We start from the raw sequence: 22085 nt of genomic DNA on the forward strand, positions 1-22085 counted from the left end.
TTTGATTATTCATAAACAATGGGAAACTTAAGTTCACATTTTAATTTACACATGTAATTTGTTGATTGTACACAAGTTTTTAGAGAAGAGACGGACGATCAAGATGAAACTAAAATTTCATCAAAACTAGCACAAGAGGAAGAATCATTGAAAAAGTTTTTGCTGTTAACCGGTGGGGGCTGCTTGTGTCCCCGACTGCTGCTCGTTGACCTTCTGGTGGGAGGCCGAGGGTGGTCTGTGGCCGCCTGCTTTGTCGGCGGCCGCCGCATGCTCCTCTTCCTCGGGCCACATGATTGCGCGGTACTTCTTGGCAATCGTCTCCCAGTCGGCTACGCTTTCGATGCGCTGCTGGTTGTTGAAGCTCAACTGCGAGCCAAGAGGGCTGATTGGGGCCACACTCAAAGCAGTAGAGTCTGGAAAAAATTATAATTTTAGAAAAATTCTTTATAATCAGCAATAGACAATTTTAATTCAGTGTGGTTCTCAGTGGGCTAATTACTCATTGCTCGGTACTGTCAGAAACTAACTTTACATTGTTTGAACTATTTTTACTTGAAAATTAACTGTGTTTTTTGTAAATATATAAAACTCCGTCTAAAAATAAAGTGGTGTAGCATAAAATACTACCAGTAGCTCTTTGGCCTGGGTTGTATGTTAAAAGTGGCAATTTTTTTCAAACAGAAAATGCGTTTTTCTTTTCGACGACACTACATAATAGGTTGAATAAGAAGAGGGTGTTTGATTTCTACTTTACTCTGCGGTGAGAGCTGTGAGGATGGTGAGGTCGCTGCGTTTTTGTGTTTGGCTGGTGCGCAAAAGTGAGTTACCTTTCCTACCTGCTCTCGGTTGAACCTGAACTTTCTTGACCTTAGACAGCCACTTAGCGGCCACTTTGGAGCGCGCCGACATACGGTTGCGCTGCATGCTGACCATCTCGACCAAACTCGGTCTTTTTCTCCTTTTGACTAAAATTAAAAATGAAATCATTTATCAATATTTTAACTATAATTTTTGGTTCAATTACGTTTCGTCTTGCAGAAGCGCAGGATATAAATGAACCATGTGGTGACCAAGTTGAGGGGCGAAGGTGCAGTGTTGGTGCGATGCATGTGGCGAATGAGTTTGGCAAGACCGTACTTCCACTCGATGTCAGATTGCGCCTAAATAAGAAATTATTATTATTTTAATTTAAATTACAATTAATTGCAATGGTATTTGAGTAAATCAGTGAAGAGATCAAGGTTCAAGCTCTTATCTTATTAATTTCAAAATTTAGTAGCATTTCAGATTTATTTTAAATTGAAAATTGAATTACCATGTGTAAGTATTATTTTGAAAAAAACTACAGGATTTTTTTAAATATTTTTTATCAATACCTTATCAATCAAAGTTAATAGAATAAAGGTATTTTAGAATACAATTTAATTGCAAGAAACGTTAGTTATTTAAAAAAAAAAAATCAAATAACATACTTGGATGCGTTGGTAAGTGTCTGACATCATAGCAATGAGCAGGTTGATCAGCACCACAACTGACACGAGCAGGTACGTTCCGAAGACGAGTTTGAAGAGGATGCTCGTCCACTCTGGCTGCTCGAACTTTTTGTCCATTGCTTTGATCTGAAGGTTGTCCCAGTTGGTCAGGCCAAACACAGCGAAGAAAAGCTTTTCGAAGGCACTTATTGGATTCAGCTTAACTGAAATTAAAAATTTTATATTTTTATTAAATTTTTCAGCAAAGTAAAAAAATAAATATTTGTTCTTTTTAATAAAATATAAATAAAAAATAATTTTTATATGTAATTTAAAAAGTACCCTCTGAGAATGGTCCCGTGTAAGCGATGGGTCGCTGGTTCTTCTTGATCTCCTCGGGCGTTTGATTGCGAAAAGGTTGATTCAGCGCAACTACGCAACCGCAGAAGCCGAACACGAAAATGCAGAGGACGGCAAGGAAGCGCGCCAGGTCCTTCATCAGGTTGCCGATGATGATGGCCCAGGGGCCGAACAGGTAGTGGAAGCTAAGGAAGTCGAGGATCTGCACGGCGGCGAGCAGGAAGGCGATCGCAAACAGTTGGTTGCGCAGGTACATCAGGGTGGGCCAGTAGGGGCGCGCGATCAACAGCCCCATCAAGTGGAACGCCACCCCGAAAACCCCAAACACCAACACTGTGACCTGAAGGATAAAATCATGGTTTAAAATTCTGGGATATTTTTAAGAATAAAATATACTTTAATCCAGCCAAGACCGCTCTTATCGCTGGGGTTGGTCAACTCGAAGAGTAGCAACCCTGACAACCACACAAGCAGCGTCCACTCATACCAGTAGGGCAAAAGGGTTGCTCTGACCACAGGGTATAAAGGGGTGATGGCGACCAGCGTTAGCAGGAACATCATGTATATGTGCGACGTCAGGTACGACATGAACTTAATTATGGGAATCTGTAAGAAATTGAATCATAAGTATTTTAAAATTTAAAAAAAAATGCAATTATATATTTTTCACGGAAAACTTCCCAAGGACAGATTACAACAAAAAGTAAAATTATAATTTATAATTGAAAAAATTTAACATTTTTCTTGCTTTCTAATAATTAAAAGAAATGAATTGACTCACCTTATTAAACCTGTGGCCTAGGGGCAGGGAAAAGACCATCCAGACGGGTGGGCAGAAGATGAAGGCTGCAAAGAGGAGCATAGTTCGCCAAGAGGCCCATTGCAGAGAGCCGTGCCACAGCTCCTGCAGGTACCTCTGGACAACTGTGTGTGCAATCACCTCTTTCTGCTCGTTCTCGATGAGCACCTCTAGAAACTCTACGTTGCGTCTGTCGGTGGCGTTGAGAATTTTGCCAGCCGAGTCGGCGCCGGCAGCGAGCGCCAGCAGCTCTGTGGCCATCGCCTCACACTGCTTGCCTGCTGCGATTAAATCTTTGGCACGTTCTTTTTCCTGGAAAAAAAACACCACCATTGAACTCTCCATATAAAAATCATGATTGAGAAAATTAAATTTACCAAAATGATTTAAAACAGAGCGGCGGAAAAGTAATTTTCTGGGAAAAATATTTATATGAATACTTATTTGGACTTTTATTATTATATCTATTATTTAAATTATAAGAAAGATATGAAAACATAGAATATTTTTTGTTTTTAGTAGCCTTTGCAATGGCAATGCTAATTAAAAAATATCAAACCTTTTGGGAAAGGTTGATGAGAATGGCTGAGAGCTTTGCTGCCGCGTCCACTGGGGCCGGCGACACCAACACAAACTCCTCGATGGGCCGGTTGTTGTGGTTTTTACTGCACACCATCAGATTGTACACAAACTGTTGATAATAAAATATATAATTTAGCAATATTTCCAAAAGATACAAGGTTTCAAATTCAAACCCTCTTGTCCTCCATTAGCGCGTAGGTGTCATGCTCTCGGTGCATGAGGTAGTAGAGGACGTCGTAGTGACCCTCGGAGGCGGCGAACCAGATTGGGGCACTGCCATAGTTGGTCTCGGCCTTTGGAGAGGCGCCGCTGTCAGTCAAAAGGACCACAACGTCGTAGCAACCGGCTCGTGATGCGTAGTGGAGAGGAGTCCAGCCATTCTTATAATTTACAAAAATTAATTTAGGAATATAAATGATTTAAGAGTAATTTGAAAAAAAAAATTAGATTTTTGTTTAATTATTTCAGCAAAATTCATTGAAAACTTGAATTTGTTTTTTGATGAAAGATCAGCAAGCCTTTTGTGCATAATAAAGGCAATTCCTGCTCTAAAATGGTTGGGTACAAAACAATATAAAAAAAGAAAACTTAACTTATATTTTTTTTTCAAATTTAGTATAATTAAAATTATTAACTTCTTTAAAAGCAACCAATTAAATTTGTGTTTATTCTTTTTAAATATTTTACAACTTTAAATAAATAATTATAATTACCCTGTCAGTAGCATTGATTTCGGAGCCCTGACCAAGCAACACCTCAACCATGCCGTAGTGGCCGTGCATGGCGGCTATGTGAAGACCAGTCTTGCCATGTTTGTCTGTACTAGGAAGCAAATCGGCCGCTCTGCTGAGTAACAGACCGACCACCGCAATGTGTCCACCGAAACAGGCCAGATGAAGTGGGTTGTAGCCCTGGGTCAATTTAATTGCATTTTCAAAATCTAATTTACAATAAAAAAAAAGAAACTAACGTTTTCGGTGGTGGCCGTCTCGACCTGTACACCGGCCGAGTTGAGGAGCAGCCGGACGACGCCTTCATTGCCTGAGTAGGCGGCAAGGTGGAGCGGCGTCATTCCTGACTCCGAGCCGAGCTCCTCGACCAGACCCTCACCACTAGGCGCCTCAGATTTGACAGTTCCAGGCACGTGAGCCAATAACTCGCGCAGCGTATCTTAAACAAAAAATTAAAATTATTTTTCCATTTTTACAAACACAAAAATTACATTTAATTAAATTTTGCCTAATAACTATAAAAAAATATTCTTCAGTATTCAAAATTTTTGTCATAAGTTTCAAAGTAATTAAGATTTTGAAAAACGTTTTAATTTTGTTCATGGAAAATTTAAGTACCTGCTTGTCCGAAGTAAGCAGCAACGTGGAGAGCGGTGACGCCGAGTTTCTTGCTGTTGACCCTGAGGTTGGAGGTGGCGAACACATCGAGGGCGGCCGTGTGGCCATTCTGGGCGGCCAAGTGGACGGCCGTCAAACCAGCTTTGTTCTCCTCAATGGGAGAAGCGCCGGCTTTGACCAAAACTTTGACAACCTCAGCATGACCACCCTCGGCAGCCAGTTGGAGAGCGGTGGCCTCTGTGACTCTGTTTCTTGCAGAAATCACACCCTGACGATCGAACTTCATCAGCTCCTCGATCACACGGACCGAGCCTCTCATTGCAGCGATGTGCGCGCAGGTGTTTCCGTCCTGCAAGTTAAATTAAATTTTAATTCAAATTCAGACAATTTCACGTACGTAAATTATAAAAAATATAATGATTAAGTATGTAATTATATATAGAATCATGTATTTTTTGCGCACGATACTCGCACAAGTATCTTTTTCATTGAAAGTAGATATAATTATTTGCTAAATATGAGCTAAAAGATTCAAATTGCCATTTTTTATGAAAAAATTAGAACTACATTATTTTTTAATTGTGTCAAATCACCTAACTGGTGGAAAAAAAATCACATTTTTCAACAAAAAATAGCCTCTATTTTTTAATAAATCTTCAATATTTACTAACCTTGGTGTTGGCACCAACAAGTTGAGGGTGTTTCTGAAGGAAAAGTGCAACGACGGCCGAGTAATTGTTCTGCGCGGCGACGTGGATGGGCTTTTGGCCAAGTTCGTCGGTGGCGTCGATGCTGGCGCCGAGTTCCAAGAGCAGTCGACAAACCTCGAGTTGGCCGTCCGAGGCCGCTAAATGAAGAGGCGTTTGCTTTTTCTGCAATAGAGAATTCGCCCTTTAGCTCTGAGGGTGAAATTTAAAAATAGTGATCAATTTTACCAAAGTCAGGACGTCAATGACGGCGCCGTGGTCCTTGATGAGCGACTTGACCAACTGGGTGTAGCCATTCTGCGCAGCCATGTGAAGGGCAGTGTAGCCGATTCGCGACTTGCTGTTGATGAACGCCTTGTGCTGCAAAAGGGCATCACACACATTGATATAGCCGTGCTCAGCGGCCAAGTGCAGCGCCGAGCGACCCTCCAGATCGAAAACGTCCACCCTCGCGTGATTGGCAAGCAAGGTATGAACCTGGAAAAATTGTATTTAATAGTTGAATAACAAAATTTGTAAACTTAAAAGTGCTTAAAAGTAGGAAAAAAGTTAAAGAGACTGACGAAAAGATTAATCAAACTTACAAGATTTTAATTTGATTAAAAATAATTAAAAAAATATATAATTAAGTTTTTTAAATAAATAAAATGACTAAAAATTTAAAATTAAAAAGGATTGTATAAAATAATTTAAAACAAACAATAAAATTGCTTGACTTACAAAAACGACAAATTTAATAAAAATATTTATATAATTTAAATAAAGTAAATAAACTTAAAATATGTATTTAAATCATTATTAATATAATTTTTTTGATTTATCTTATAACACAATATACGCAGCGTTCTAGCTAATTTTGCAATGATTTGTGTTTTAAATATTTACCAGTTCCATATGTCCGTGGTAACAGGCGATGAGCAGTGGCGTCCAGCCCTTGTCAGTCTGTCGGTTGAGCGCCTTCTGCACTTCAGTCTGCGAGAGATGCGAAATCATCTCGCAAAGGACGTCGTTGTTGCCGGCGTGCGCGCAGTAGTGAAACGCCGTTTCTTGCGTCTGAAGAAAAGCAAAGTCAGCCCCGAAAGATCCAAATTTAAAATTATAGGCCAATTGGTCACTTTTACTCTACTGGTGCGCTCTCAATGCTTTACCAGAAGCTTATTAAGATGACAATTTTTAATTCGTCAATCTAGACAATCTAGCTTTAAATAAAATGACTCTCATAAAGCTAACTAATGTTTGGAATGGATAAATAGTAAATTAGATGCAAAATTAATAAGTAAATCTTAAAATAATTTATAATTACTCCATAGATTGGGACTTAATTTGAAATAAGAGAGAAGAAAAGGTGATTTAGAACACTTTACTTCAAATGTTGTTACAATACTTGTCACCTTTTTTTATAATTTAATTGCAAGAACTTAGAAATCAGATTTGAATTTGACTTTAAAGAATTTTCTGCGTATCAATAGCTAGTTTATGGATAATTTGAGGATTAAATGGCATTTATATTGTTTTCAAAAATTTCCAAAAAAAAATTTAAATTAAATTTGTTGACAAGCTCTACTTGCTAATATTTCACTGCTCTTTATACTTATCTACTTGAAAAATAAAAAATTTTATCACTGTTTTGCTTTCAATCGCTTATTTATCAAATGGCAGGCACAAAGTTCCGAAGCAAAATGCAAAATTTTTACCACCAGCTGTTCAAAATGAAACAAAAAAATCTTTCATAAAAGCATTAGTGCCTTACACAAAAATACAAACATGAGTACATGCACTGAAGTTAGTGTGAAAAAGTGTTATATTTTTTCAATATAGGAAACGTGTGTGTGTTGAAATAGTTCGACTGTAGAAGAGAGTATTTAGTGAATTGTTTGTGGAATGAGAGCAGTTTTTTGGGTCTTACGTCGTGGTTCTTCTGTTGGCCGGGTCGCACACAAAATGAGTCAAAACAAATACACATTTTACAATTAGATATAAATAATCCAAAAGTAGTATCGTTTCTGTTTTTTTTTTTTTTTCACATAAAAAGGAAACAAAGTGGAAAAATTTGTCTTTTTGTAACGGGAAGAGAAAGAAAGTCACACACAAGATACTACTTCTATACACAGGAATCCTACCTTTTTGAAAAAAAAAAATCTTTAAAAAAAATAATGTACACAGATATTTAACAGAATTGTACAAATAGACACATAAAAAACGAAAATTCATTTTGAAAAAAAAACTGACCGTTTTGGTGGTCTGCGTGGTGTCGGCGCCACTCTCAAGGAGTAACCTGATGACCTCTCGGTCCTCCATGGGTTTCTCGACCTCCTTCTTGGTCACCTGCGCCGCGTAGTGGATGGCGCCGGCGCCTTCGTCGCTCACGGCGTTCACATATTGCATGGCCACCGACTTGCCCTTGGTGGCCGTGACAAAGGTGATCAGGTGTCGCACCACGTCCGCGCGGGACCCACGACACGCCAGGTGCAACGGCGTCTCGCCAATCTGTATTAAAAAGTGATTTTATATATAATTGGCACCCTTTCATTATCAACTTAAATAAAAATAAAGACTATTTCTTCAATTTTCACTAACTATTAAATGACAGACTGTTTCGATTTTTATAGAAAAAAGTTAATTTATATGAACTGCAAACAAAATAATTTCATGAAATTTTGAAACTTTTACTACAAAAATCAAGGAAAGTTGTGAAAATTGACAATTTACACAAAGATAAACTAAATTTCTTTAATGATGTACAAAAACAAACCAATCTTTACTCGAAAATTGAAAAGGAAATTAAAAAAAAATACTGACTTTGGAAGTCCTCAAAGGGTCGCCGTTGTCCTCGAGCAGCAGCAGCAAAGTGGCCAGGTTGCCAGATTTCGCCGCGACGTGCACCGGTGTCTGGCCGTCGTCGGTGGGCACATTGGCGCCGGCCCCTGATTTCAAAAGCATCAGGGCGCACCGGTCACCGTCCTTTACTCTAGCCGCGATGTGCAGCGGCGTCTCGAGCAGGGTGCCACCTTTGACGTGCACCTCGGCACCAAAACCGAGCAACGTCTCCACCGACGCTGGTTTGCCCGACTCGACGGCAATGTGAAGCGGCGTGTAGTTGTCCTAGTCATAATAATTGATAATTGAAAAATACATATTATTAGCCACCATTGATCGTTTATAATTTGTTAGACCAAGACTCGGTCTATTTAATGTTAATATTAAAATTTTAAATCAGAATTAATCGAAGAAAATTTTAGTAAGAAGTTCAATTAAACAAATAATGCTTTAAATTTAATAAATTAAGTAGAGTTCATCCTTGATTAAAGTGGATTTTACATTTTGTAACATTTTCATTTCCTGTTAGACTACCAGGTATATTTAGTTTTAAATATATAAAATAATATGTGTATCTATTTAAAAGAGTTATTCAATTTTATAAAGTAATTAAACTATGATAAAAAAAGTTAAAAATATTAATAATGTTAAAAAATTAAATAATTATATAAAAGAATAATATAAAATTATGAATAATTTTTTTATATATAGTTGTAGTTATTGTAAAAGAGATGTAAAAATAAAACAAACTGCTTTTTTTTAAACATTCAAAGGTACTCACATTTGTCCTGACGTCAACCTTCTCGCCCTTGTTGAGCAGGGTGCTGATGATGCCGACGTGGCCGTAGCGCGCGGCCGTGTGGATGCTGCGCGCGCCCTTCTTGTTTGGCATCTGCAGGTAGACGCCCTTTTTGAAGAGCATCGTGGCGCACTCGGCGTGCCCGTTCAGGGACGCGATGTGCATCAGGGTGCTGCCGTCCTTGGTGCGCTCCCAGATGGACGCTTTGAACTTGTCCACCAGAACCTCGATGATACTGGCGTGGCCCCGCTCAGCGGCCAAGTGCATCGGCGTCCGGTCTACAAAAAGTTTAGAATAAAATAAGCAAAGCGAAAAAAAACGGAGGTGTAGGACGGCGAGGAGAAGAACTGACAGAATTAAAAATTGTTGATACTATAAAGTTAATTTAATTGTAAGTTGTACACTCGATTGAGTTTGCATAAAGAAATTATAAATATTAATGATACTATTGCTGTGTAAAAATATATCATATTGATATTTCGTTCGTTTTTCATGGTGATTAAAAAATTGAAACAGTAGAGAGTTTGTAAGAAAATTTATACACTCTTTTGCAATTGGAATTGACATATACGATATATACAAAAGTGGAACATAATTGTGCCTGCAGTTATTAATAGAGCTTCTAAATATCAGCAATCCTAATCCTACATGATATAAACAAATTAATGCAGTGTAAATTTGAATTTGATGAGTATTTATTTTATTAAATGAAATACCGCTAGTTGTACGTTGGAATAATTATTTGGCAACTGCATTTATAACATTAATATAAAATAATCTTTCTTACTTAGGAAATGACCAGTTAATCATTTAATATATTTATTTTGTATAAATTTTTCTTCGCCTCAATTGAATGATATCATTTCTCTAAACAATAACAAAATGTGAAGTAACTGAAACATATTTTTACCTTGTTTGTCTATAATGGAAGCACTCGCCCGGACGGCGAAGAAGAACTTGACCATGGCGTCGTCGCCAACGTCAGCTGATATGTGCAAGGCCGTTTGCCCCTCAGACTGCCAAATTGTACAAATTAAAAAGCATTATATTAAAAAAAAAAATTATTGAAATAAAACATACATTTTGGGCATCGACTTCGGAGCCGTACTCGACCAGAATCCTGGCAACCTCAACGTCCTTTTTTCTGGCGGCCAGGTGGAGTGCCGAGTCGCCGCGGTCGTTGATCACCGTGAGCTGCTCGAGCGCCAGGTGGGTCAGCAGTTCGCGACACATGGACTGATTGCCAGCTTCGATGGCCAGGAAGAGCGGAATTTTGCCATTCTAGCCATAAATTTTTTATAATTATTTGTTGACCCGCTTTGGTAAAAATTTAATAAATTTCTAAGACATAATATTAGTATACAAAATGAATAAATTGCACATTTATTTGCAATTTTTTCCCTCTAAATATGCAGGAGCAAATAGGAAATATCGTGAAGAGCCCCACTTTGTCTTGGCAAAAGTTCATTTTAATGATTTTTATATATTTCGCTTGGTGGGGAGGGAAACGCAATAAATCGGTTCATGCGAGGCGGAGAGCGATGAAGAGCAGGTATTTGGACGTGCCCGTCTTATTTATGGCCACGCACGACTGCCGTTAGTTTGCTTGGGTGGAACATTTACTTTTCTGTCGGCGCCGCCACCACGCTTATAGATACAGAAATATAAAGCAAACAGAAATTTTGTCCAAAAATAGGAAGATGAACAAATTTAAAATAAAACCTTCAAATGTTTATTTTGGTCAAACATTAAAAATTCAGTGTAATGTTTACAAAATAAATATTAGTTTCATAGCAAAAAATGCATAATAAATTATTAAAATGATTAAATTATTTTATAATTTTTAATCTTTTTAATTAATGATCAATGATAATTTATAAATTAATTTTTGTTTACAATCAACATTAAATTAAGAAATGAAACTTAAACAATTATAATATTTAATAATAAATATATATAAATTTTAAAATGACAAATTATTTTTTGCTTTTTTATCTTTTTCTATATTTTCGAATATCAAAAATTTCTAAGGAAAAATCATGGTAAGTCCAAAATTTGGCAAAATTTTTATTAATTATTTCTTTATATATTATTTTATAAGTTATTTTTATAAAGTTCAGCTCAACCAATGAGTTCAGGACAAATCAATAGTTTTGCTACAAAAATAAAAGCGCGCTCGGTGCCGCTGTTCGTAGTATTTACTACATGGGAATTTTCGAGCGTAAAACGCAAAGTTTGAGGTTTCGGCCGGGGGCGTGCATCCGCGGAGGGGTGCCGCGCGGAGGCTTCGGGGGCCTCCTGTACCAGCTGGTGCCGCACAACAAACACGCTGCATGTCCACTAATATTGACTGCGAGCACGCGAGACACACAGGCAGCAGCCCTAAAGCGCGCAGCCCTTCTCATCTCCCACCCGCTCGCTGCATTTCCCAAAACTACCCTCGTGTGTCAGCCAAAAACAATCAAACCGGAAAAAACCACTTTTCCTCCCTATGCGCTCGCTTGTTCAAACAAATTGGAAGAAAAAACTGCGGTTCCAACGGAAATCAGACGAAAAAGAGCTCTTCAGGATGGTTCATCTAATTTGTAAACTAGATAATATATCTTCTCGAATGAGAATAAAAATGTTTAAAATTAAAATCTTTTGCTCCTTCTATCATTTTTTAAATTACCTTTCTGCAATTGAGTTATAGAAAAACTTTTCACAAAACTAACAGAATTTTAATATTTGGAGACGTTTCTTTTATTCAATAAATAAAACACTTTAGTCATCAAGTTCAAAATCTTCCACGACTTTAAAATGTCTTTGGGAGAAACATTTCTGTCGGAAGGCAAAAATTTTTATCGCCAATTCTTCGCTAATCACGAAATTTTGTCAACCTTCCAATTCAACAATGAAAATAGTGTTTAAATAAATTCCAAAAGTTATTAAACTTAATTTAATCTTCTTGTAAATGTATGATAGATTAATTATTAGCGTCTGTGGAAAAGTAGGATTTTTTTTAAAAAAAAAAATATATTCGAGTAAGATTAAACTTTCAAAATTAGATGGAAACAATCTTATTCTGGTCTGATTTTATAATATTAAATTAAATCAAATTTCCACCTCTAATGGTGAAAAATTGGATGAAAAAGAAAATTAACTGACCATGTCCTGCTTGAGTCTGATCTCCTTAGGTGCAACGTTGAGGATCACTTTGGCAATGTTTGTGGCCGTGCTGGTCATCCTGCCAGCCACCATGTGAACACACGTTTGTTGGAGTTTCTGGAAATTTTCAAAAGTTAAAACGGTGTTTCTTAAATGTCGGCTGCGGTCATACTCCTCCAGTTGCAGTCAGGTCAATGGCCTTCTTGGAACACAGCAGTTTGACCACGTCCTCGCGCGAGTATGTGGCCGCGATGTGGATGACCGTCAGGTTGTCCTGAAAGGAAGCCGAGAATCGTCAAAATCGACATTTCCTAATTCAATTTCTCCAGAAAAAACACACACATTCGCAAAAGCTGAAAAACACACTTTGAGGAAAATGGGGCTTGGTTCATTTTTTAAATATTTGTCTGTGTTTATCGGGACGTTTGTTTAAACATGGTTTAAAATTTTTAGCTTGAGGTGCGAAAGTTCTTTGCTACACACAAAATGCAATCAAAGTTTTTGAATTACATTATTATTTACTACAGCCGTGCAGAGTTCTAATTTAGTCGCGTGCCGAATTAAATAACTAATAATAGGCGAGTGCACTTCTGATCAAATTAGCAGGTGATTGATTGATTGATCGACGGCCAGCAAACGATAATTTGCCGTGATTTATTTGCGCGCCCAAAATTGGTAATAAAGGCGCAGGAAATTTGTCAGAGGTAAATTCAAGTGCAAACCACGCCCTTCAAGGGATGAATGAAAAATGAGATGCAAAACAAAAATTAATAGCAGGATGATTCGTTAATCAGGGCGGGTTTGTTTTGACAGAAACGAATAAACTGATCGCTTGGCCGTCAATCAAATTACTTCCCCCACGGGGGTGCTGTCTATTAAAATGCCGGATATTCTAACTAAACAAAACTCTTTGTTGATTTTATATCAAGCCAATATAGAGTAAAAACTAGACATTTATGTTTTCAAAATTTCCAGCTAAAAAAAAAATTCATTTCAGCCAAGACAAATTAGTTTGAAAGATATAAGTACAAAATTATACTTAGAAAATCAAACATTTTTCTTTAAGACTTAGAAACTTTACTAAATTGAAAAAATTACCATATTAAAAAACTATTTTCCAAAAGGTTTTATACCCTTTAACTAATTGCAACACCACCTGAAGACTAATTTCAGAAAAAAAACGGTAATTTATTTTGATCACTGCGAAAAGTTAATGATTGGTGCTTGCAAAATCAACAGTTCAACAATTGCAGACACACACAAAGTTATATAAATTTTGTCCCGCCGAAGGGTAGGGGGTGCAGGTGAGGGGCGAGTAAGGGACTGACCAAAAGGTTTGGTTCGTCGTCGCCACGTTTCCTCCTGGCCGAGGCGCCGGGGCTGGTGGCCTTCTTTTCGCCGCCCGCAGCACCCGTCTTCGGCACAAGCAACAGCTTCATGGCTTGGTTGTTGTTGTAGTACTCGTTGATGGCCGTCGGCTCGTCCAGACCCTTCTTCAGGGCGAACAGCTTCTGCCAGCGCATCATGCCCTTTGTGCGCGGCTTCTGCTCCGAGAAAAACACACACACGACACACGCTCATGCTTGCTTTATTCCACTCACCTTTTTGTTAAATTTATCGTTTTGATTTTATTTTAGTGTTTCAGGTTAGCTCGAGAGCTTTTAATTTTCAGGGTAAGGGGAGGGGCAACAGGTCGGAGGTTGCTACTCACGTGGTTTCGCGCGGACAGGTCGACGCCCATGTCGATCAGTTTGTCAACAAGCGAGGTCCGGTTGTCCTTGACCGCGTACATCAGCGGCGTCATCCCATTGATCTAGAATAAAGCATACCCTGAAAGTCACCTGCACTCAGGGTGGGACATGGCAAAAACCAGTATCCCTAAAATACTCCATATTCTGATGAATTTGAAAATTTCTGTTAGGATAAAAAGTATTTTTGAGCTGAAACGTCATTATTGCATATTCAGGGTCGACTTATATTTACCCTGAACCCTGAAAGATGATAAGATTTAAGATGTAATTTGATTGAAATTATATCATGTGGGGTGTCTTTTTAATCTTCATAATGAAGAGAATTCATATTTGTAAGCTTGGTAATGTAAATTTAACCCTCTTTGAAAAATATACCTATGCTCACGTTTGTGACCTCTTTTCTCTGATTGCTGCGTCGTCCATCACCTTTTTTTCTAGAGACGCAAATTAAAAGCTACAAAAGGCTCTTATGAGAAATGAACGTCGGGTCTTTATTATTTAAATTCACCTCTGTCCGTCGGGGGTGGTTTATTTTTTGCATGCATGGCCGAAGCCAATCAATCTCCGCGGGACGCGCTGCGAGATTAATTATATCATTCTCGCGTCGAGCGAAACATTAGCCCACTTTCACTTCTGCGATTAAACTTTTTGTAAATTTTCAGACGCTACGGCTCGTTTGGGTGAGATTTCCCGATTTGAACGGCGAAATTAGAGAGGAAGCGGCGTCGGCGGTGCGGCCACTTGTGGGTTCGCCAGGTCACGGAAACGCTTTCTCTCTTTTCCTTTCTTTAACCTACATATTCGGGGGCCTATCTTGTTTCGCCGCCGACAGAAATAATACGGAAAAAAATGGACCCGCCACGCGCGCGATTAGGCTTTCTCTTGATAATTATGCTCTCGTTCTATTGCGCGTTCCTTGTCCACGCGATTAAGAAGTCGCCGCGTGCGTTCCTTCTATTAACATACGCTCCAAAAACTCATTCCTGAGAATCTGAAAATTTTGTTTCGATCGCCCCGAAAAGGAAATTTTTATGTAATTATTTAATTAAGTAAAGAATAGTTTACTTAAGCTTTTAATAAATTAATAATTTACTGGCTGACTAAATTAAAATTTAATATTGGTTTTATAATAAAATAAACTAAAAACTTTTCTTTGTACTATCATTTTTTTAACTGCTATTTCAATAAAAATAAAAATCTGGACCTTTCTTTAAACAGCAAAAACTTAATGCGATATATATAATCCTTGACTGGTTCTCTCAGCACAATTCAGCATTGATTTCTATTGTGTTGTTTTACTTTGTGTCCCTTAGAGTGCATTTGGAAGTACTACGTACTTTTGTGGCTACTCGTTTGCATGTATTCTGCGACGGAAATATGGAAATTTTCTTGTTTGCTCGCCCTTCATGCCAATTCTATTGCACACAACAATGCCGCCTCCTCTATCAACTTTCACATTTCCATGCAATCGACAACGAGATCTTAACGATTTCTTTTATAATATAAAATAAAAGCAATATTATTAAAAACTAAACTTTGATAAAAACCTTCATTTTGATTTAGGTTGATTTAGTTGAACAATCGAGCTAATTAATTTATAATTATTAATATTAATTTGTCTTTATAAAGAATTTCACACCGTAAATTTGCAAAATATGAGCTACAAGTAAATAAATTATGTTAAAAATTTAGAAAGAAAATCACAAACGAAGAAATTTTTATTGAATATCTTCTTATCTTTGTATAGCTTTGTTATTTCTTAAAATGAAGAAAAACCCTACGAACAACTTGAAAATTTTACATTTAAATTGATCAACCTTGATAAATCTAATATTATTTAGCGCAATTGAATGTAAATATTTTATTTTTATTAATCGGAAAGCAATTTCGCGGCTTACAAGCCACAAATTCTTGTGAGGGTCGGTATCGTCCTGTAGCGGAGAAGCAATAACTCCTTCGGAAACACCGCGCGATGCAGGCAATTTCCGAAAATAGCATCCCTATGTTTCGAGTCGTGTGTGTTGGTTGTTTGTTTCTGCCACTTCACGGTCAGTGGGGCGATCAGCGAATGCTCGTTCGCTCGCCGCTTTTTATCTGCGCGACCTGGAAATGCTTGTGTCTTGACCCTGCCTGCGTCCTTATCAGATCGGCGCGCGCGAGAGCGTGTGTGGAAAGTTCCAAACAGGGCCACGCCAGTACATTTTACGGGGAGTGGGTAAATGAAACGCCGGCTAACTACCGAAAATCGACCACGTCGCAAAGATGACGTTCGCGCTTAATTGGCCGCGGCAGGGCGAAAAAAAATGCAATACAAAACCGCAAATTACTCTTTTATCTCCTACTTAAATCTAACCTCTTTCCTTGATTTGCACGTTTTGTGAAACTTCCACGAATCAATTTTATTTTCTCCCTTTGTGTAAATAAAGCAATTCCGCATGTCATCTCATTGGGCAAAAACTTGCAACCCCTCTTGACTTTTTTTCTGCGTCCCTTTGAAGCCGAAATGATTGCACCCTGTTGCCCAATGGGCCACCCCCGGCCAGCAACTCTATAATTGCCGCAGAGCCAAATGAAAGGGCGCGTTTTTCTCTCGCTTTGTCTCGGCCCAGATCAGATCGCGAGATCTTAACACGCAATCTGAATGAAGAATGTACAGGTCTACCCACGTAAGTACAAGAAAAACGTCATGTGACCCTCCTTCGCATAAGTCGCAGGTGCATTTTCACCAATTATCGTTTCTAATGACCGAATTTTTATCGCAAAGACCCATTTTATTTTTGGGTGAGAAAGTGGAGAATCAGATCAAATTTAACAGCGAATTTGAAACCAAGTAAGATAAATTCTAAATTGTAAGTTTAAAAGAGCATTATAAAAAATACGCAGCATTCAATCTTAATAGAAATAATGAAAAGCAAACATTTTTCTGGGGAGGTTTAGGAATTATTTTGCGAATATACATATCAAAATCACGACTGGAGCATACTTACTAATTCAAACAAATCTCAAGACTGAAATTTCTTTCTTCAAAAAAAAAGAAATATTTATTTTCATGTAAATTTTTCGTTGCCAATGTATCTTTATAAGAGTTTAGTTTGATTTATTTGGAGAGTAGTGAGGAGAGGAGAAAACAATTTTTTAAAGAAAATGATAATGATTACATCTGATTACATATAACAATGCATAATTGCAAAAACCTTTGAAATTTAAGAATAAATAATATGTTTAAATAGCAATTATAAAATAATTATTTATATTTTCAATAAATTACAAAACGTTTCAATCTTTAATAATACCATTGATGCATAATTAACCTTAATGTGCTTAATATTATCATATTTTTAATTTATTTTTATGTTTTTATCTCCATATATCTTTAGTCAGCAATTAAATAATTAAATATCTTAATTTTAAAAATTTATCCATAACATTTAAAGAGCCTATTTTTGTTCATGTTTTAGAATATTGCTTGACTAGATTTTTATTTCATATATATTTTATTTGCATATATTGTCAAGTTCCCACCACCAATCAATCATGTAAGAGAAATGTGTTTAAAAAAACATTTTGTACTCTGCAAAAATTGGATTTATTTTAATGTTAAATTATGATCTGCAGAAGAATGAAATAGTATGCAATTGAAATAGGAATATTTCTAAATTACCAAGATTACTGTAAATTTACAAACTTGCAAATTTTGCAAAAACTCTAATTTAATTGCGTGCGTATTTGGCATTTATTTACTTCTTGTGCGCGGTACTTTGTGTGCGAGGTTTGCGTCTTTCTCTCTTTTTTTCTCGCGCGTGATTTGCATGTCTGGGGTGCAACATCGGCGGGCAGGGTGCGTGACTGGCGGCCGGCAGCCCCATCCAGCAGTTCCAATGGTATATAGTGAGTGGATCTGCTCCGGCGTCCATATGATTAGCCTACATCTCCCAGCACAAGCAAGCAAGCGAGCGAACCAACGAACGAACCGGCCTTTTTGGAGCACTCGCTTTTTATTTTTAACACACGGAAATTTTCTCGCTCGACTCTTAGCTTCCGCGCAATTTCCAAGGAGACTCGATCAAACGTTTTGTAAACAGGGTTTCGCTTCTACCAAAATAAATAAAGTTGCCCTGAAATTATGTTGCGATCTTTGATACACATATTATTGTTTTTCTTATGTCAAATTTTTTTTTATTTTGCAATTAATTAACTATATATTTTCTAAATTACTATAATTATTAATTTATCAATATTTTAACTCTGATACTTAAAACCAATTTATATCTGTACAAGAGTTAAAATTTTTGTTTTAGTGACAACTTATAATCTTACGTCACTCAAGTAACATTAATTTACTTTAAAAATTTAAATTTTTTTTATAGTTAAATTTAAGAGAAAAACTTATTGAAAAGTGTTATAAGAAACAGTGCTAATTAGTTTTAATTGTTTAAAATCGTTTGATTATTGACATTGATCAAAGACGTTCTCTGAAAAAAAGATGTAATTGTGACCCTGTAAAGTACAAGCTCATGGGGATATATTTAAACCCTTAATTGATCTGAGGTATCCCTTAATAGACCGTGTACAAATTAGCTATTCATTAAGTTAAAAAACTGGATGCTTGAAGCAACTCCAATTAAATCCTCACTTCTTAATTATTCCTTATTATAGTTGCAACTATTTGCTATAGTCAAGTGAAATAAAAAAATTATGTAATTTATTTAAAGTGAACACTAAATTGGAATTGGAAATTTTTAATTGTAATTAAACATACATACAAAGTTAAGCGTCGTGTGTGGACGTGTTCCAATTAACTTTTGAGGTTAAGAGTGCAGCTCGCACACATAATTATTATTACGGAGCGCCGCGTGCAGCGAGAAGCGGTTAATTTATTTTGTATTAAAATATCTGACGGCGTCATCAGCATACGTAATTATTTTTGTTGCCTCAAGTGCTGCGCCGCCGAGTGATAATTTATGCAAATAATATCCTTTCACCGCAGATTTTCTCGACAATTAAGCGAGCGAGAGGAACAAATGGAGAAAGAGAGAGAATATAGAAAGAAACGGGTCAAATTGAAAATAATGAGACGTTTTGCACTCACGAGAGCGCCTGCCATTCAGCATGTAGGCAACCCGAGCGACAAACAAGCAGTGCCGGTTGTATACTTTGTATTATAAAAATCAACTTTTTTTGTCTTTTTTATGAAAGGTAGTCGCAAACAGTGGTACTATTTATTTACTGTTTGATACATTTTCGAAACCATAAACCATATTTTATATTAAAATTATTGAGATTTTTCTCTTCAAAACCTTTTAGTAACAGAGTTTTTTAATAATTTTAGGTTCATACGCCTTTTTTCAAAATCAAAACGTTATTCATGTTTCCAAAATTTCAATAATTTTAATTCGAATTAAATTTTTATTCTCTCTTCCCCCCCCCCCCTGTGATTTTTAATTGTTGAATTATTTATAAAAATTTTATGATTGGAGTGGAAAAATTAAATTATAATATTTTGTTAGTCAAGACTTTTTTTAAACTCGTCTCTGCCGTAAAGTTTTTTCATTATAATTCCAATCATTTTTTTTTTTTTTTTTTTTTTTGTAAAATTAAAGGTATTAAAAGTTACAAGTTACAAAATGAGTTAAAAACTCGTATTGAACTTGATTTGCAAATTTCAATGTGCAAAAAGCGTTTAAAGTAATTTTAAATAAAAGAAAAATTACATTTTTTAAATTAATTTTTTGTATTAATCAAATTCATTGATATTATTAAATAGCCTTTTGAATTTCAAATTTCATATTCACCTCAGATTCGATTAAATCTTTTAATGCAACCTTTTGTTCATTTGATTTTCGCAGGTCACGCAGCAGCCTCTTTTATGGTCGGGGGTTTTGTTTGTGCGAAATCGGCAGCACCGGAGGGGGTGACATGAACGAGGGGGTGAATCGTCCGTCTCGACCGTATGGGGTGCGTGCGTGAGATTAGCATCTCTGTGTGGAGAAATAAGACGACGATTGAGAGAAGGAATTGTGCGGCGGAAAACGGGGCCACTGGGCACAAGGCCTTTCGTTCGCCAAATAACCGACGCTCCGTATTTAGGACAGAGTGGAAATCCCACCAAAGAAAGACGCAGTTTTTAATTCGACGAAAAAAGTTTGTGAAAAATAATTTACAGCCGTCGTGTATTCAAGACAGAGGCAACAAAAAATCACAGAATTCTCGTGCAAGAGCCGAAAAGAGGCACAAGAAGTTTGTTGCCGGCGAGCTTGAAATCGATCCTATGGGCCTGCGATCCACTTCCCACCACCCACAGAAAGAACCATATTCGATAAACAAAGCGAATTTCCACAAATGTGAGAGGTTCTTAACCTAAATGGTTATTTTTTTTTTATAAAATTTTGTATTACTTTGAAATTGAGAAGCAAACCATATAAATTACAAAATTTGTTTTCCGTTTTTTCCAGAAAATGTATTCCAATTTTTGGAGCCAATTTTTATTAGCTGTTCTTATTTTTATTCGGTTTCTTAATTTAATATTTCTATTCGAGCGGCAAATTCACTGCCATTTGCAAAATGATATAATTTTTATTTAAGATAATGTAAAATTAAAATAGTTTACATTGAAACTTTTCTGGAAGTTGTATTATTTTCACTTCCTATTCACGCTCTCAATGGAGGCGAGCGAATCAGTCCATTGAAAATGGAGCACGTGCTGCATAATTAGCCGGAGTCGAGGTCACGCCACTCTCTCGCCGAGCGGCTTTCTTTTCCATCCACTGCTTGCGGTGCCAACAAAAGTCCAAGTTAAGGAAGGACAGCGCTTGTTTACACTCTTCCCACTCCAGGTTCGATTTTGTGCAATTTTCGAGTGGTGGGAAAATTTGCCGAAGGTGACAATGTCACAGGAAATCGAAAAAAAATATGCATTTTCAAGAATTTGTTATTTATTTGAACATAAAAATTTATAATAATCATAAGGTTTTTTTAAATTTTACCTTTTCTGATGAAAAATTTAAAAGTTTCTTGGTTTCAGTTAAATCTTATGAGAACTGTTGTTAATTTACTTGACTATTATAAAATAAATAGATTTTTTTTCAATATAAATTCGTTTATTTTTATGATTTTGTATTTTTTTTTAAATGCAATCATTAAGTGTAATACGCAATAATTAATGCAATTTTTATTTTGTAAGAGATTTTTTCATAAGGTAAACTTAACCTTTCTTTACTAATTATTCAAATCAGTTTCCACCTCACTTTTTTACTCAAAAACCTTTTTTTTCAAATTATTCTTGAAAGGATCCCTCAGAATTTAATCATTTTTATATAAACTAATCATTCTAGGAAAACAATTAATCGCGATGAATAAATAACAAGCAACCTTTCAGCTCAAAAATTACAATTTTCTCCTTCCAATAATTTGGATTTTTTTTCATTTCCAAACCAATGCAATAAAAAATCTTAAAATGAAAAATAGGACTTACGGGATCTTGAACTCCGGCTAGCGGGGGCAGTCCATCTTCAGGCGGGTTGGCCTGGTAATGCTTGTCGATGTTTTTGAGCAGCTGGTCGACGGCAGGGTACTCGCCCTTTTGGCACAGGGAGAGCACCCTGAAGCCCATGTCCTTGAGGTTGGGCGTCGCGTTGGCCTGGCGGCCGGTGGCAAAGGTGGCGCCGCCGGCGTCGCCCTTGTCAGCGTCGCCGGCGCCGCCGGGGGCCTCGGCGGGGGCGGCCGAGCCGGCCGCCCCCTCAGCCGCCGGGCCCTCGTCCTTCTTGGCGGGGGCCTTCTTGGAGGCGGCGCGGCGGCCGCCCGCTTGCATCTTGTGTTAAAGTCACGCACACATCGTCGCTCGGCTGCTTTCGGCCTCAGCGGCCGTCGTCGTTCTCGCTCGCCCTCCGGCGCATAACTGGCCTGGAGACGGACGCCGTTGCTGGCGCTCCCTGGTGCCACCCCCGACCGACCACCCCTCCACCCCAGCTCTGCTGCCGCCGACGAGCAAGTAAGAAAGAATCAAAAAAGTTGTTAGTTTACCTGTGCAAGAAATTCCTCGAGTTCCCTCCTTATTACTTTTTCTCAATATACTATCAAATTATTCTTCCTGAAATTATTATGCAATCGAATTAAATCAGCAAATTTTTGGCAACATCGTAATATGCAAACTGTTTCAGTAAGTTTTGAAACATACGAGGAAGATAATTAATTTAATTTTTTTTGCTAATTTGTCGCACGAACATGAATGATCCGAATAATCCCATAATAATTCATAGATACTCTAAAAAAAGGGATGGGAAAAATAAAAAATATTAGAAATACA

General features: G+C 37.2%; 1 protein-coding gene across 2 annotated transcripts; it reads right to left on the reverse strand.

The window, feature by feature from the left end:
- Positions 1-71: 71 nt before the first annotated feature.
- On the reverse strand, positions 72-21386 carry LOC132196914 (serine/threonine-protein phosphatase 6 regulatory ankyrin repeat subunit A). Of its 2 annotated transcripts, none has more exons than XM_059619861.1 (25): positions 21255-21386; positions 13744-13845; positions 13361-13576; positions 12205-12306; positions 12033-12149; positions 9966-10166; positions 9796-9901; positions 8868-9163; positions 8069-8371; positions 7499-7756; positions 6155-6322; positions 5498-5746; positions 5234-5434; positions 4563-4911; positions 4184-4383; positions 3927-4124; positions 3387-3593; positions 3191-3322; positions 2614-2943; positions 2229-2438; positions 1815-2172; positions 1473-1696; positions 1025-1160; positions 837-965; positions 72-413 (listed from the first exon to the last, which is right to left on the reverse strand). In XM_059619861.1, the coding sequence occupies exons 2-25, from the start codon at positions 13834-13836 to the stop codon at positions 166-168; spliced, it is 5031 nt and encodes a 1676-aa protein (XP_059475844.1). In that variant the 5' UTR covers positions 13837-13845; positions 21255-21386; the 3' UTR covers positions 72-165. The 2 variants fall into 2 exon arrangements, with proteins under 2 accessions (XP_059475844.1, XP_059475843.1); XM_059619860.1 differs by having other exon boundaries at positions 828-965.
- Positions 21387-22085: the final 699 nt, after the last annotated feature.

This window comes from Neocloeon triangulifer, unplaced genomic scaffold (assembly GCF_031216515.1).
Source record: "Neocloeon triangulifer isolate White Clay Creek 2 clone unplaced genomic scaffold, ASM3121651v1 ptg000012l, whole genome shotgun sequence".
NCBI lineage: Eukaryota > Metazoa > Arthropoda > Insecta > Ephemeroptera > Baetidae > Neocloeon > Neocloeon triangulifer.

Coding starts and splice junctions, on each gene's coding strand:
- LOC132196914 (XM_059619860.1), bottom strand. CDS start 13,836: ATGACGCCGCTGATGTACGCGGTCAAGGACAACCGGACCTCGCTTGTT. Junction 9,164..9,795: donor TTCCATTATAGACAAACAAG/GTAAAAATATGT, acceptor AACTTTTTGTAG/ACCGGACGCCGATGCACTTG. Junction 1,161..1,472: donor ACACTTACCAACGCATCCAA/GTATGTTATTTG, acceptor TTTCTTATTTAG/GCGCAATCTGACATCGAGTG.